Below are 16,356 nucleotides of genomic sequence, written 5' to 3' on the forward strand. Positions count from 1 at the left end.
CTATTTAAGCAGCAGGGCTCGAATGGTCTTGGCCACGGAATGACAATAGAAGCTACTCACCAGAACACTATGCGCTTTATACTTGGCATCTTCATCCTTGTGATCGTTCGTCTTAGCTCTGGGTTCCAGGTTCAAACGGAGCACTCGATTGTGCAGGAATGGAGCTGGCGGGATAATCAGAGCAATGGAGATTCTGCTGGCTATGAGTACTCCGAGTTGCTGGACAAAGACATCGATGAGGAGGATGGTTACGACGACGAGGTGAATGAGATCAACCTCAATGGACAGCTGGAGGTTGCTGAGGATGAGGATGAGGATAGCTGCGAGTACAGCTGTCCACGCTACTATCGCCCCGTTTGCGTCCTTCGCAACGGTCAGCTGATGACTTTTGCCACTCCCTGCGAGTTCTACAACGAGGTGCGCTGCGCTAGCGTCCAGCAGAGACGGGGTCAGCCGGTGCCTCACTTCCAGTTTCTGCACAATGGTAGCTGCTAGCTCCCAGACTGCTGCTCAAGGCCTTGGCTTACATTGTTCCAAATCGTTCGTTTAATATGTTTCTTGTAGGTTTCTTTTTTTTTTTTTATGCTTACAAGCAGCCCGCCTTTGCGAACATTCTGCTTATTTCCTTGTCATTCTCCTGGCACTTACAAATCTAGTAATGATTGATAATGATAATAATAATAATAATTACGTGTTCTACGTTAAGTTAACACAAACTAAACAAAAAAAAAACCCTTATTAGTTTGGAACTAAGCAGCCGACACATAAAATGGTCGCGAATAGTGATTGGCTGGTAATATTGGCTTGGTTTATGTCTTTTAGGGTCCGGTTTGGATCACATAGCTGTTGCGCCGCTTAACGATGCGCAGCACGTTGACAACTGGTGGAGCAGTGGGAGCAGCAGCAGCTTGAGCCGATGTTGAGGGCAAGTTGGGATTGGCGGCGGCAGTGACGGGTTCACTGCCGTTCATCAATGGATTGTCCAAAGACGTTACAATACGCCTTCGAGGTGCGGTGGCGACGGCGGTGGCAGTGACGGATTTATTGCCATTCATCAATGCATTGTCCAGAGGCGCTATAATACGCCTTCTAGGTGCGTTAGCTTGCGGCTGTTGTTGCAGTTGAGACGCCTGAACCTGCCTGGATATCCTTATCAGCTCGTTGGGGTTCAGCGTCTTACGACGCTGGCTTATACGCTTAAGTGGCTCCTGAGCAGCTGGCATTTGTCCCAGAGCAGTTGGCACGTATGCAGGTGCAGCTGAAGAGGCTGGCCTTGAAGTTGAGGGCACGGCGACGGCGGCGGTGGCTGGTAGATTGTCGCTCGGAACCCGATTTGCCAAGGACGATACAGTTTGAATCTTGAGCATCTTAGCCGGCGGCTGTCCTTGCTGTTCCTCCCATGGTCGATGTGGCGACGACTGATCCTGCCTGGATAAGCTAAGCATCTCGCTGGGATTTAGAGTCTTGCGGCGCTGGTTTATCCGATGTGACCGCAGGGCAGATGGCATTTGTTCCTGAGCCTGCACCGGAAAGTTTCGTTGCACAGGCTGCTGCCCATGCACAGGCTGCTGTCCTTGCACCGACTTTAAGTTTATGTGCAACCGAATGGGCGGCCTCTGAACCTTGGCCATCAATTCCGTATACAGTGCCTTCATCATATATTCATCGTTGAACCGCGTGCGACGCAGACTGCTCTTGGTGATGATCAGCCCGTTTTGAAACTGATAGTGCACGTTAATGAGGAACTTGCGTAGGTCTCCATACGAGTGCAGCTCTCGGAAGCGATGGACATCCTCACGGTGCTGGGAGTAGCAGTGCTGGATGTACTCGTCAAAGCCGCCGGGAAGGTGCTTCGCACAAAAGTGACAGTAGAGGAAACGATTGTAATGATCCACCATGTGACGCAGCGTTGTCAGCTCTTCCCCCGAGGTAAACATGCAGAAGAAGCAGTGGTAGATGAGCGGCGTCGTCAACTGGCGGAAGCAGAAGCGCTCGCCGGGCTTGTTGTGCTCAACACGGCCATGCTGGGCAATGGCACCCTTCGTGGGCATAACCACGCTGCACAGATCGCACTGGTAGTATTCGTTTTGGGCACCGACAGTGCCTTCGCCGCTGGTGCCACAGGCGCTGAGTTGCTGCAAGGCAGCCAGCTCGTCGTCCGTCACGTTCTTCAGATCGTTGGGCAAGTGACCCTCCCGGCTGATGTGATGTGCCAAATCCTGCCAGCCCTGATACTTGTATTCGCAGTAGGCGCACTCCTCTGGCCGCCGCACATCGCAGGCCACAATATTCCGGATGGAGTGGACTTTCAGCAGGTGGTCGTCGCGCAGCGTCTTGGCATTACTTCTGAAGCGCTTGCATTCGGAGCAGAGGAGCTGCGGCTGGACGCGGAAGTAGAAGGGCTGATCGGGATGGGCGTGGGTCCAGTGCTGGGTGCGCAGATCCTGTAGGTTGCCATTCGTCTCGCCGCAGTGCGTGCACGCGAATTCGACGATTTTCTATGGGATTAATAATAGTGGTTATAATGAAATCTCTTGCCTTTCAAGATCTCTTATGGACTTACCTGTTCCTCCTGACTTTCGCTGGACTCATGGTCATCCCTCTCGTCGTCCGAGGCAAGCAGATCCACCACCTCGGTGATGACAAGCTCTGCTTGCTTTGGCTCCGGTTGCTTTTGCTGCTTCGTCTCCGGCTGCGGCTGAGGCTGAGGCTGACCTTCGGCCACGCTTGATGCTACATTCTGGGCTTGCTTTACTTCCGTTTGCGCCACCTTTACCGGCTCGGGCTCATCCTCCACAATGGGCTGACCCAATTCCCAGCTTATGATGTCGGGAATTTCGGTGGTCACACGCTCGAACTGCATCACCGCCAGCCCGATCTTCTTCGGATGCGACATCTCGAGGTGCTGGGACACAATGCGCTCCTGTTGATGCCCGAACTCGCAGTGCGGACACTGCCATTGAAAGCGCGACTTGTGCAGCTCATCGCAGTGTTGGCCGATCCGCAGGCAGCTGTTCGCCCCCTTTAGGCACACGATGCAGTAGAAGCCAACGGTCTGGCTCTTTTTGTGTGAAATCTGCTGGAAGACCTGCACAGGCTGCACGCGCCGACCAGGATGGCTGCTGAGTATGTGATCGATCACCTCGCTGCCATCCTTGTTTCCAACAATGCAGTAGGGACAATGGTACTGATACTTCCGATCGTGAACGGCCACCGCATGGGCCATTATTTGGACGGCCGTCGGCAGGATAAGCTGGCACAGGTTGCATATATACTCCAGATGGGTCAAGCGAGTCGTCTTGGCTGGAAAAGGGAACAGATGGATCGTAATCTTGGCTAATTATCATCATAACCATTATAACTTACCGGCCTTAAGCCAGCGGGCGGAGGTTGTCAGATGTGTGTCGCTGTGACGGTGAATCACCACATCCACCTCGTGGAGCGGATGACGTTCATGGATGTGCCGCTCGATCGTGGAGCGCTTGTTGTTGTAGCGCATGCAGGCACCACACTGGTAAATGTGTCGCTTGTGCAGCATCAGATGCCCCAGGTACTTATCCACGCTGCTCTGGCCCGACAGGGGCAGCTTGCAGTGATGGCAGAAGGTCTCCTCGCTGTAGCAATGATCGACGGTCATGTGGTGGCGCAGCTCCAGCTCCGTGCCCAGCAGACGGATGCAGCGGCTGAAGCCGCAACGGTAGCGCTTATCCGGCGGAACGTACACCAACTTGGGCTTGACGGCGTTGTGTTTACCCGGTGGCCGGACTGATGGCGTCTCTACCTGGGCTTCAGCCGCACCTCCGGTGCTTTCAGTGGGATCATCTTCCCCCACCGAAACGACATCGATTTCCTCCTCAGCTGCTACAGCAGGCTGGCTCTCCTCCAATTGGTAGGCCTCGCGTACAACTTTCTCCTTGTGCTCGTACAGATGCCGTTGAAGGAGACTCCGCACATTGCTGCTGAAGTTGCACTCGGCGCAGCGTATGGGCTCCGGGAATTGAATGATTCGCGGCAACAGACGCACCTCGGAGCCGCGGTAGACCGTCTTTGTGCCCTGTCGACGGATCATCAGCTCCTCCAGCAACCGGCGCTGGAAGCGCTCCATTTCCTGCTTACCAAATGGCTGGACAACGACCGTCAAGAAAATGCTGTTCACGTCTGCAACCAATGCAGCGGCAGCAGTTCCTCCTACACCCTTGGCAACTCCCGCAGCATCCGGTTCAGTTGGCAACTGGATAAACTGCAGCTGGCGATTGACGAGCTCGAATTCCTGGCTATGCTGGATGCGAACATGGTAGAGCATCAGCCGCTTGTTGGCCGCCGTGGCCAGACAGATGCTGCAGAAGAGCTTGTGGCGGGCGTGGGCCTGCTGCAGGTGGGTTCGCAGCGCCGGAGGCAAGAGAGTCTGGGCGCAGTACTTGCACTTGACCTGATCGCTGCCCTGGTTGAGGCTGCTGCGTATATGGTAGCGCACATGGTTGACAAATTGCTCCTCCGTTAGCCGCACGATGCATCCTTTCTGTGGGCAGGCATACAGTTTGTCCTCTGGAACAGGAGTTTCTTGATTAGTACAATGTTTGAATAGGAAAGGAAAAAAGTAAAGAAGAGTTGAGTCTTGAACTTTTGATAGAAGCTGAAAGCGAAATCATCATCATTATCATATTATCATATTGCTTAGAACTTGCAAGAGGATTCGGTAAATAGAAGACCTTAGATTGAGCAGAATAAAGGATCCCGAAAGGGTTTTGGTAGCTGGTCCAATTCTGCTTCAATGAAAATATAAAATAGCTTGACATGTGTATGCAGCAGGAGGTTGCAGTCCTCCTTCTCTGGAGGATTTCTTGATTTACTTGGACTGTTGGTCTGTGTGTAGGAGTTTAAGCAGAAACGCCGAAGAAAAAGATGCTTGACAGAGAAGGGTTCTTGAACGATTTTGTACAGGTTTGGCCTGGTCATCCAGTTAAAGTCTTGAAGAGTATATATGGGATTTATACACATTTTGATAAGAAGTTCCTTTAGGAAATGAAACAAGACATAGGATTGAATGCTTGAGTTTGAACGTATGGAAGCACAGGTATTAGTCTTTTAGGTAAGTCTTGAAGTTGGTATATACGGAATTCTAATACATAGTCTTGAATTTATACAAATGTCTGTTCGTGAGGTTCTTCAGTAAATGGAACTAGGCTTCAAGAAGGAACTTCAAGCTTGATCTCACTAAATTTACTGTGTTCTGAGCCAAAGAAAAGGGCTTTTAAATAGATGCGCTCGAACACTTGTAAATCAGATAGTTTTCGCCGGGCTAGATCTTCTTATCAATGGTTTTCTTGAGTATTGGATAAAAAAAAGGCATCAAAGAGAAATCTGTAGATCAACTCACCGCTATAGCCGGTGGGACGTAGCAGTTCGGTGACTGCATTGGCCAGGGAGACATCCGATAGTCCTGATGCTGCAGATCCTCCGGTTTCGGCTCCTGTTCCTGCCATGCTATTCGTTGCAGTGGGCAGGATATTCACTGGAGCCGATGGAGCAGCAGCTGTCGTTGAGTTCTGGGTGGCCAGCGAGCGGACAGTGACATTGCTACGCTGATTTAGCATGTCACGGATCTGCTGGCTGACGGATGGGGTTTCGGCGGGGATTCCGTGCAAATCCGAATTCGGGGCCAGGTTGTGGACAACGACGCCGTGACGGATGTAGTCATCCACATCGGTGGCAATGTGGTTGCAATAGGCACAGTTCAAATAACCGTTGCTAGCGAAGCTGAAGCGATGGATCCTCATGTGCTCCCGTATGCACATCACGGTGTGGGCGCAGAAGCCACAATTGGGGGCCATGCAACGGAAACGATCCGGCACCACACGGGTGCCGCTATCACTGAAAACGGGAACGTTCAGGTGTGCTGGTGGGGGCTTAGGTGCAGCTACCGACGAGGCCGGAGTGGGAGTATTTAGGACAGACAAGGGTACAGAGGACCCGTTAAACACTTGGCTGATGGCCAGCCCCAGGCCACTCGGATAGTTGATGACCGTTGGCTGTTCGCTGGTAGTGCCAGTGGTGGTATTGATGGCCGGCTCCTCTGGCGTCGTTGTAGATTTGACGCAGAGAAATTCACCCAAGCCGGCGGCATTGAAGTCCACTTGATTCGGGGGACGTGGCTCCGCCCTCAGCAGACCCCTGAGCATGCCATTCGGTTGATCTTCCCCGGCAGGTATTGCAGTCGCTGCTGCTTCTGGTGTTGGTGCTGATACTGCTCCTGACGCTGACTGGCTTTCTTCGCCAGTTTGTGGCTCCGCCAGGCGGTCGCCAGTGAAGCGGCGAACACGCAACTTAAAGAGTGGCTGATCCGTACCGGCTGCAGATTCCGCCGGTTCATTTGAGTCCAGATCCATTACTTCAAAAGTGACACTGCGCCTCCGATTCATGTGCTCCTCCGTCATGTGACGCAGCTCATCGGCTATGTTGTGTGGCTGAGGATCTCGGTTCTTGCGACCACGCGGACACAGGGCACAGGTGCCGGTCCAACGCACCTTCGGATGCTCCTGGGCAAAGTGGTTCTCGAGGCCTTCCAGTTCGTTGGAGAAGAGGAATGTGCAGCCCGGATAGATGCAATAGTAGGCTGCGCACTGGCCAGCCATAGGACCGACTCCACCTTTGCGATATGCCACGTTCTCCACCCGCTTGAGTGGGCTCTTGCGCGGAACGGCCACCGGAGATGAAGGCGTTACAGCAGCGGAACTCTGCGAGGGCGGTGTCTCATCCTTCTGGGTTTTTATAGTGATGCTTGTGGGGGTTGTGGAGGTGGTGGAAGTAGTCTCTGGTTCCAGGGGACGCATGCGGGGCATTAGCTCGCTGGGATCAGGTGAATCCTGGCCATCGTTGCTGCTCCCACTGGTACTTCCATTGGTACCCGATCTGCCCGACCGGCTGCCCTTGTTCAGGCGCGAGCAGAATCGAGAGAATGACTGGAAGGGGTTCTTGGGGGCCTTACGGTTGTCTTCGGCGGTCTCCAGATCAATCCAGTCATCTGCCTGCGGTTCCTCAATTTTTGGGTCGTTGTCAAAGTTAACTTCCACATCGGAGGCATCACTGCCAATGCCGTCGAGCAGATCGGCGTCCAGTTCGGACAGACTAAGATCCGGATTCAGCAGTGTCTTTGGCTTTGTGGCTTCGGTGGTGGCTGCCTCTTCAGGCTCTGCCTCCATTGGCGCTTTCGTTGCTTTCTCAGATTCTGTCTCTATTGACTCAAGATTGGCAGACTCCACTGGCGGCGTTTCATCGTCATTCTTCACACCTTCAGCCACTTCCTGACCTACATTTACAGACGTATCCATATCCACATTCTCCAACGGCTTTTTCTCGACCAACATGTTCTGGTCTTTGTCCTGCAAGGCCTGCTCTTCTTCAGCGATCTCCTCCAGTGCCATTGTCATATCGTGGTCCATCAGGCACTCGTTGACCACCGGCAGCTCCTCCTTCTCCGGCGGTGGCAGCGGCAGTGTCGCTAGCGGTGCTTCTGCATTGGTTTCCGGTAATATCTCTCCTTGTGATCCTAGCAGAGGTTCCGATTTACACTCCTTCTGGTCCTCGGTTTCGTCTTCCTTCTCGCGCTTAACACTGCGCAACGACTTTTTGGTCTTATTCTGGAAACGAATCTTGACCTTCTTTTTGGGTCCTGTCTTCTTTTTCGCAGCCTTGAATGAGTTAGGACGTTCATCGTCGTCGCCGTTGTCATTGTCTTTACTATTTTTCTTTGAGACTTTTCCAGCAGCCTTCGTCTTGGCCTTAGTAGAGGTGCCGGCGGCCTTGGGCTTTGGATCTGTCATGTCCATAATGGCATTCCTTTGGTTACGCTTGACTATCTTCTGACCCTCTGCCAGTGACGCCGCCCTGGGCACGCCCTCAAGGGTGCAGAGCAGTACGCGCTCACGCTTGAGACCCTGAAGATCCGCCTCCAACAGGCCGTGCTGCGTCTGTAGATGCCAGTTCATGTGATCTTCGCTGACCTGGACGAAATTACAGAGGTGGCACACGTTCAGGCTTATGGGCAAAATGCCGCAGTTGTCGTGCTTCACGACGGTGGCATCGGGAGCACAGGTCTTTATATGGTCCTGCATGATGTGCAAGCGATGTAGCGCCATCAGGCAGTGCGAGCACTGATACCGACGCTCACCCGTGTGAGTGATAAGATGCTCGGCCAGGTTTAAGGCACGCATATTGATCACCTTCACGCAGAAGGGACACTTGTAGTAATAGACTTGCACGGCGCCCTGCGTAATCTTGTAGTCTGGCCGCTGATTGCGTCCGGCACGCAGCTCGTCGAGCATGCCGGGCGGCAAGCGGGCGCCGTAATGCTCTCCATGGTTCTGAATGTAGTGAAGGAGCGGGCTCTTTCGGATATTCACGTTGCAGACGACGCAGGAACTGGTGGCCGCTGATGTGGCATGCCATTCGGGATTAACGTTTCGGATATCCATCGGATCAGATGTCTCGCTGAGCCTTCGCCGCTTCGCGGGCCTCTCCAGCTCTTCTTCGGTCAAAAACGTCTTCCCCTCCCTGACCATTTGCTCCAAGATGCGATTGCGCAGAATTTTGACAGTGCAGCGTTGCTTCTGGGCCAGGACGGTGGCTCGATTCAAGCCGCTGTTCAGTGAACTCGGACCGTGGAAGCGCTTGCCCCGGCGGGCCACATTTCGAATGATAATGGGAGGTGACATGTGGCTGCTCCTACTATTGTTGGTCTCTGTCGGCGGCGAAACTCGCGGCATTGATGGAGTGCGCGAACGCTGGGTACACGCCCGACGGCCGGTGGCCCGGAGCACATCCTCACCGTAGTACATCATGGCAATGTCGTCATTTAACTTGTCCAGCTCGTTGCGCTTGGGACGACGCTTGTAGATTTTACGTGCCGGCGGTGGCTGAGGTTGCTGTTGGTGGTCCTCACTTAGCACCGCCACATCCGCCTTATCCTCCGCATCCCGGACGCTCCTGCGGCGCTTGCGACTAGTGGCTTCGCTCGATGTAGATGGCTCGATAAGCGCAACATCAGTGGCAGCTGGAGCCATCGTGGCTTTGGGTGGTTCGCTAATCTCAAGATCGGCGGCAGCTGAAGACGTAGTGGCCTTGGTTTTCTCGGACCGCTTCGATTTGTTGATCGACCCCAGGCCGAAGCAGCGTCGGCTCAGTTGCGTCTCGTTGAAGGAGGACTCGGGGGCGCCGCGTGTGCGTCGCTTACCAGTAATAATATTTTGAGTAGAGATGCGGCAGTTGTCGCTGGTCTTCTCAAATATGTGCGCCAGATGGCGGGCACGCTGCGTCTGACGCTTTTGCTCCTGTAGATCCTCGTATAACAGACTGCCGCCGGTAAGAATCTCCTCCTTGTCTACTAACGGTTGGCTGGCCTTGGGCACCATCGAGTACCGACGCTTCATGATGCGGCGCAACTCTTGCAGCGGCGGAGCGGGCACTTCAGTGTCGTCGTGCTTATCCGTAAACAGTTCCAAGGCCTTGAAATCGCTGGTCATTTTCGTGTCCTTGCTGGCCAAAGGATTGGCGTTGTCCGCAATGGTGGATTTCTCGCCATGGAGTAGCGTGGAGTGTGCATTGGGGCCGAGCACTATTTTCATCTTTGAGAGCTTCGGTGGCTCCGCTTTCTCTTCATCCGCTTCGCCTTCTTGACTGTCGTCTACCACGTTGATTTCGACTCCCTTCTCCATGACTTCGCCATTGACCAGAGGGGGAATCTTCTTGGCGCCACGCAGCACTGCCATGGCGTCCAGCTTCTCGTCAGACTCCTCGGACAAGGCTGGTGACGGCCCGTTAATGGGCGAGACCTCCTCGACAGGCGGCTCGTTCTCCAGATTTTCGTTGTTCTCCGAGCTCGCAACAATGGTGACGCTATCAGTGTCCAAAGCATCGTGCGACGATGATGACTTCTCCTTTTCCTTTTCCTTGCCTTTGTCCTTGTCCGCTCGCTTCTTGTGCTCCTTGCTGGAGTTGCGGCCCTTCTTGTCCGCCTTCTTATGATGCTTCTTAGTCTTTGACTTCTCCTTGTCCTTGATTTCCTCATCCGTTTTGGTTACTTCCATGTCCTTTTCCTTGTCCTTATTATTACTCTTATGACTATTATTATCGCTAACTTTTCTAGCATCACAGGATTTGCTCGGAGACATGCGGGGGGTTGAGCTTCCGCTGCCGGCAGCATTGACATCGCTTTCACCATTGACTGAACTGGGACTAGAGGCAACCGCCGGCGATTTTTTCGGTATACGGAAGTCAATCTTCTTACAAGAGGCGCCGGTTGAGTTGCGGTACAAGGTGTCCAGTTGGGGTTCTGTCACAGGTCCTGCTTGTGCTGATGCTGGCCCTGCTGGTGATGCAGCAGTGGCAGCTTCCGCTTCCCCTTTGTCTTTATCCTGCGGAGTCTCCTTCTGAACGGCCTCCAAGAGGCGTTGCTTATCTGCCTCCAGTTGGCGCAGCTCCTCGGCTAACTTGGCCTTGGCCTCACGAGCCTTGGCCTCCCTGTGCTCACGATAGGTGCGCGCTACGTAATTGGGGTGTCCAGCCTCTGGTGCGGATCCATTGCAGGCAGGTCCCGCATTTGGTCGGCCAAAGCGACCCATTGTCGTCGGGTTGTGGCTTCCGCCGCGGAATCCGCCCCTGGAGCTGGCCGAGCTATTGAAAGCACTTACCGGAATGTGGTTCGGATTCGCAGACGGATTAGCGCCCCAGTTCGGCTTGGTGTACTTGTTGGCATTTCCAGTTCCGTTGCTGGTGGATGGCCAATGGTTGCTTTCATCCATGTTGGCGTAAGTGCCATTACCACGGCGTAGATCGCCGGAATATGGCAGCGTGTGACTTTGGTGCTGTTGTGGTCCATGCGAGGATTGGTTCCTGCCCATGCGTGGATCACGAGGATTGTGATTCTCTCGCCGAGGATCCCAACTTTCAGATCCGTTGAAGGAACGCCATGAATCGCTGCCATAAGACCGCGATGACATCGGTGAGTGATCTGCCTCCTGGCTGATGCTGCTGCTGGTGCTGCTGGTTTTGCTAACGTTGCCTGATGGAATGTTGCCAAATGTGTACCACGAGGAAGGGCTCGGCTTCATACTCGGCGCTGGTGGTATAGGCGACATTATGCGAACCATCGGCGGCGGCGTGACATTCCCGACGTTATTCGAGCTCGTATTGCTGTCGTGCTTGGGCAGGGCGGTGACTAGGGTCTGCTTCTTGCCACGCGGATCGTTCTTGTTCGATGCCAAAGCCATCGCTGAATGATCCTGACCCGTTGCAGCGGCGCCACCCCGCAGGGCAGCCAGTTTCTTGCGTGCCTCCTCCAGAGAGTTGGATGAATTTGAAGGCTTGCCTGGACTAGGAGTCGATGCGGATGAGATGCTGTAAGTATCTATCTCCGGCGATCGGTGGTCGCTATCTTTGCTGCCCTCCTGCATAAGAGGCGTTGTGCTGCGACGTACGAAATCCGGTTTATCAGCCGGGGCGCTGGGCAATCGGCGGCCTAACTGTGGCAGCTTCTCCAATGGGGTTACTGATGGATTATTCTGCTTGGCAATAGCCGCAAGGTGGTTGAACTGCGCCTGCGCGTTTCGCAATTCGATCTCCTTTAAGCGCGCCTTCTGCATAACGTCCAGTACACCGCCTGGCTCCGGGAGGATTACTTTTGGATTTGGTTTTGGAATTCCTGGAGCTGGAGCCGGTTGTGGAGTTGAGCTTGTTTTGATGGTATTGCCTGGAAATGGCTTGGAGCCTTGAGTCTTGTTGGTTGCTGGAGTTGCTCTTGGGTCTTCACGTGGCTTTGCATCGGCCGACTCGGAGCCAGGCGCATTCGAGGGCTTTGCCGCAGCCGCGGAGCAAGACGGCAATTCGTTCGAATTTGGATCGGTGATGTCGATGACATCGTTGAAACTCTGAAAGAATAAAATTTGAGCACGTGAAACTACAAACTGACAAACGGCATGCACTCCTACTTACCGGATTGAATTTCGTTTTTAACTTGTTCACAATCCTATCGATCTTGTTCAGCGTGAGCAGGGAGACGTTCCTGTGTGGGAGTGTTTATTAATAATATTACCATGTTGTGGGTTTCAAACTAACTTACTCTCGCTCCAACAGTGCGATTAGTGCCTGCAGGCGCTGCGACTGCACCTTGGACAGGGAACTCGTATTACTCTCTCGCACGCTGCGAATGAAGGGCACTTCCTTGCGCATCTCCAAGAGCTTGGCTCTGGTCTCCAGGTGGGTCACGCTCGTCATCCGATATTCTGCGTCATTATCGTCCATGCTGCCTCCGACGGCGTCGCCGTCGTCGTCGTCTCTTCTCTTCTCTAAGGCGGCTGCTGGAGTAGACGCAGGGAGAGAGAGGGCACACACACACACGGGTTAGCAAAATGTCATAATAGGTGTCCTGGAAGAAGAGTAGGCGTCGGTGTCCCTCGTCAGGTCGCTTGCTGCCAGCTCTTCGAGGCACACACAGACCGGTCGGTGGGATGTACTCACCGTATCGCCGAATAACAACACACTACAACTAGGCAAGTACGACGACAACGAAAGCGACTACCATAATAAAGCGGCATAAGGACTCACTCTGCGGGATACACTCCTATCCTGACCTTCTTTTCCAGAAAAGACGAAAGACGGCGAAGCCAAGCACACAAAACGGCGTCGTTCCACGAGTGACAACAACGGTGGCGCCGATGACCGAGTGCGGCTGCCTATCGATGAATCGATTTTTCGTCACTAATTAGCTCGCCCCTTTTCTATATTGATAGTTAAATACGCAAGTCGTATCCTGCTCCGGAATGTGCAAACTAAGCCTGTAAAAGGTTGCAGCACTTAGTTTAATATGAAAACTAAAAACTCAGACTAACTAGAGTCGCAGTCCCCAGATAGTGCGATAGTCGAGTATCGTACCTTCTCTAGGCACGGCCGCACTCACGTTCCAATTTTCGCACATAAAATCTAAGAACGGCGAAAAATAGAGGAATACGGTAAATAACTCTCTGAACGAGACACCAGGAGAAACAAAGAGGACGGCCAAGAACTGCGAAACAAAACTATGGCGAAACATTAAATTCGCCGCAGCACTGCAGTAGTATTAGTGAGAGAGCTGGTGGTTGTGTTAGTATCGTAGGGCGCGCGGTCGGAGATAGGTTTTTGTTGTTGTGGTTTTGTCGCCGTCGTCGCTGTCTGTGTTGTTTTTGTTTTCCAGAGGCTCCGCTCGCTGGGGCAGAAAAAAAAAACACCGAAGATGGAGATGATCGGAAGGCCTTGAACCCCAATGGCTGCGCCATACTCCACTTTCAAGTCGTTTTTTGGGACTGATTCCAGCGACAAATACAAATAACGGACTGCTTCCTGTCCAGATGCATCATCAACACACACACATGCCGTCTGAATGTGGAAACTTGGAAGGCAAATTAAATGTAATACGAAGGAAGGCACAAAGAAGAGACAAAGATCTGCGAACACATGATACAGCTTTGGACTTAAGCAAGGGTTTTATTTTCTACGAGATTCCAATGCATACACATTTCGTGGAAGACAAATACCTATCAGTGCCAAGACGGCCAATGTAAAAGAAGATGTTCAGACATCCAGCACACGTGAGAGGGACGCAGCAACAGGATGGTGTTAATTCGCTTCACAGGGGTTGCAAAACTCAAAAGAACACTGTACCCGTGCTTGGTGACCTACCCAACGGAGAGCTGGAAGCTTCTGGAACAACTTTAGAAAAATTTAATTTTACGAATATCTTGAAATATATTTAATTTTTTAATTTCTTTATGGAGGCATCAGAGAAGAGGTCTCAAAACCCATTGGTATAAAATTTTTGGGAAAGTGATATATATTTATTCTATGGTCCCTAGTTTTAGATTTCTAGCGAGCCGGCTGGATCAAGTGAAAAACAGATCCAGAATCCGGTTTATAATCTCCAAATATCCCATCATTTTCAATTTTTTTACCTTTAATATATTTGTTATCAATTTGAATTAAAATGTCCTTAATCGGGACGTATTGGACCGCGGTTTAGAGTTACCGAAAGTACTGGGATTTTATTTATTTAAATGGTCTCTTTTTGTATACTTTGATTTTGTAATGTCCTTGATTCGGATTCAGCTGGTCAAACTAACTCTGAATTGGCCACCAGGGTTCAAAAATGGCTCTGTTTTTTTGTGGCTTTGTTTTGTAAGTTTTATAAATTCAGTGGGACGGTGCTCTGTTGAAGATCCCATTTTAAGGACAGTGTTTCTCCAGATTATAACTGAAGAATGGCAATCAGCATAATTTTTTCCCATTGAGTGATGATTTCTTAATGATATAATATTGATAAAAAAGAGAAAAGTTGAAATTTTATTGGGCTACCATAGGCATCAACAACTGCTTGTAGTCATCTGGGCATTGCAGCAACAAACTTTTCCAGCCCTTGACTTGTTATTTTAGCCGACTTTCCTTGAAGCCTCTATTATTGCGAACTTTTCGCTCCAAAATTTTCCAACCGTTTTATAATTTTTAGTCCACACTTTGTGGCTTTGTAAATAATTGCCGGGGAGCACAATATATAAATTCTTCACAATTTATGTGGTGTGCTTTGGATTATTATCTTTTTGGAATAATTTATTTTCGGAGGATTTCTTCTATATTACATTGTTATTCATGCCCTTGATAGCCATACAATATAACTTTGTTTCGTATACCAATATTATATCATAAAATACGTTATCACGTATTTAAGAATTGATGTATTCTATATCGGAAATATAGATTATGTTTATACAATCCCCAATTTCTGCATTCAGCACATTTAATCGGGCAGACACGTGTGCATAGATCCCATTTGTTCTGAAACACACGATTACAAACTATTAAATGCCCGTAATACATGAAATAGTGTGACACCACCAAACTAACTTCGTTCACATTAGGTGGCCACGCTGAGCGATGTTTCAATAAAAGACAATTAAATTTACTAAAAAAGGATGTGGATCCAAGAAATCTTATTGGAGTTATACCGGGTAATGATGCCCAGGTTAAGGGCATTGACTTTGCTCATTTTATTTCATTATTATCAAACAAATGTTACAGGTCTGGCAACTTTGTTAATATGAATCAATTCGTGAATTCAATTGTGTCGCATAAACCGGGGCTACTTTGATTTCACGTATTCGAGAAATCATGAAATGCACAGGATAATCAAAGCATCCTTTTCTAATTTTGGCTTAGCAACAACTATTGACGTGTCGTTATGCATTGGACAATCAATATTAGGGGACATGGAATTCTTCCCGGTACGTTCTGCACGAAAATGTTGCAAACACTCGACCGAACACACTCCCGTAAAAGCTCACACACACACACGCTCGCATGCCCATTGCGCACACAGAGACACGAGTTTTTTTTTCCGCTGCGCATTTTCTTGCACAGTCTGTACCGAACACAAGCACACAAGACTAGTCGTGCCTGCTCTCCAGCACTCGCAATTTACTTATTTTATTTAACAAAATGTTCAGAGGACTTACCCAAGTTGTCTCGATGTTTTCCACCTAGTTTCTAGAGAGTCGTGCCCTTGGACGACCCCGGAAAGAACGCTGCGATGTTAACGCTCCAAAAGTTGACGATGAAATGGACGAACAACCGTTGTGCTCTCTTCGTTTTTCGCCTAGCACCACCACCGGCGAACCCGCACGAACACAGCCGAGCGCCGCTCACACAGACACGGCGCTCGTGTGCACACCGACACGAGGAGGCGAATTGAATTTGCCGGAAATATCGCGGATCGCAAGTATCGGGGACACGATGTTTCTGCACTGCTTCTGTGTGTCGAAAGGTTTTTTCTTTTATTCTCCAGCCTTTTTTAGCACGATTCAGGAGCTCTGTTCGGTTCGACTAGTTAAACTGTGAAATAGTTTATTGAAAGACAAGGAAAATTCCTGTCACAGTGCTCGTAATTTCGTAGAAATTCATCGATAGGATTCATATCGATATGCTCATACTGGGCGGATCGTGAGGACAAAACGGACTGGCTGATAACTAGCGGAATCTCTCTCTCTCTCTATTTGCTCTATTGCACGCATACATACAATCTTGAGTGTGGGTAACGGAGTAGCGAAACTAACCGTCTTTGCCAGTCCTCTTTTCTATACAACGTTGTTATCGAGTGTTTGCATGGCTTTTCCTGGGAAAACGTTGTCGTAAAGCGAATGTAATATAATAGGTCTAAGATAGACTCGTTTCGGGCTTGGGCTTATCGACCAGTTCGTGTTCGTTTGTTACTTAAATAATGCAACTCTGAATTCGGAACTCGGGCAATGAAAATTCGAGCATTCACAACGAAACGTAAACAAA

At 50.8% G+C, this 16,356-nt stretch overlaps 2 protein-coding genes across 9 annotated transcripts; one reads left to right on the forward strand and one right to left on the reverse strand.

The window, feature by feature from the left end:
* The first annotated feature begins 39 nt into the window (after positions 1–39).
* LOC110179551 (uncharacterized) lies at positions 40–1,926 on the forward strand. The gene has a single exon (XM_086835760.1). The coding sequence runs from the start codon at positions 40–42 to the stop codon at positions 493–495; it is 456 nt and encodes a 151-aa protein (XP_086691886.1). The 3' UTR covers positions 496–1,926.
* Positions 524–15,976, reverse strand: sov (small ovary). 8 transcript variants are annotated; one of them, XM_086835745.1, is made up of 8 exons: positions 15,531–15,728; positions 12,598–12,827; positions 12,113–12,350; positions 11,986–12,055; positions 5,378–11,921; positions 3,367–4,545; positions 2,564–3,303; positions 524–2,498 (listed from the first exon to the last, which is right to left on the reverse strand). In XM_086835745.1, exons 3-8 carry the CDS (start codon positions 12,292–12,294, stop codon positions 819–821), a joined length of 10,395 nt encoding a protein of 3,464 aa, XP_086691871.1. In that variant the 5' UTR covers positions 12,295–12,350; positions 12,598–12,827; positions 15,531–15,728; the 3' UTR covers positions 524–818. The 8 variants fall into 8 exon arrangements, with proteins under 8 accessions (XP_086691871.1, XP_086691874.1, XP_086691876.1 ...); XM_086835748.1 differs by having other exon boundaries at positions 12,113–12,347; positions 15,531–15,669; XM_086835750.1 differs by having other exon boundaries at positions 12,511–12,827; positions 15,531–15,669.
* Positions 15,977–16,356: the final 380 nt, after the last annotated feature.

This window comes from Drosophila serrata, unplaced genomic scaffold, assembly GCF_035046125.1.
Source record: "Drosophila serrata isolate PLE 108 unplaced genomic scaffold, ASM3504612v1 contig_276, whole genome shotgun sequence".
Lineage (NCBI taxonomy): Eukaryota > Metazoa > Arthropoda > Insecta > Diptera > Drosophilidae > Drosophila > Drosophila serrata.

Excerpts from the sequence above, each read along its gene's own strand:
- LOC110179551 (XM_086835760.1), top strand. The coding sequence starts at position 40 with ATGACAATAGAAGCTACTCACCAGAACACTATGCGCTTTATACTTGGC.
- sov (XM_086835744.1), bottom strand. The coding sequence starts at position 12,294 with ATGGACGATAATGACGCAGAATATCGGATGACGAGCGTGACCCACCTG. Across the intron at positions 4,546-5,377 it reads ACGTCCCACCGGCTATAGCG|AGGACAAACTGTATGCCTGC; the intron begins GTGAGTTGATCT and ends CTCCTGTTCCAG. Across the intron at positions 2,499-2,563 it reads GCGAAAGTCAGGAGGAACAG|AAAATCGTCGAATTCGCGTG; the intron begins GTAAGTCCATAA and ends TTAATCCCATAG.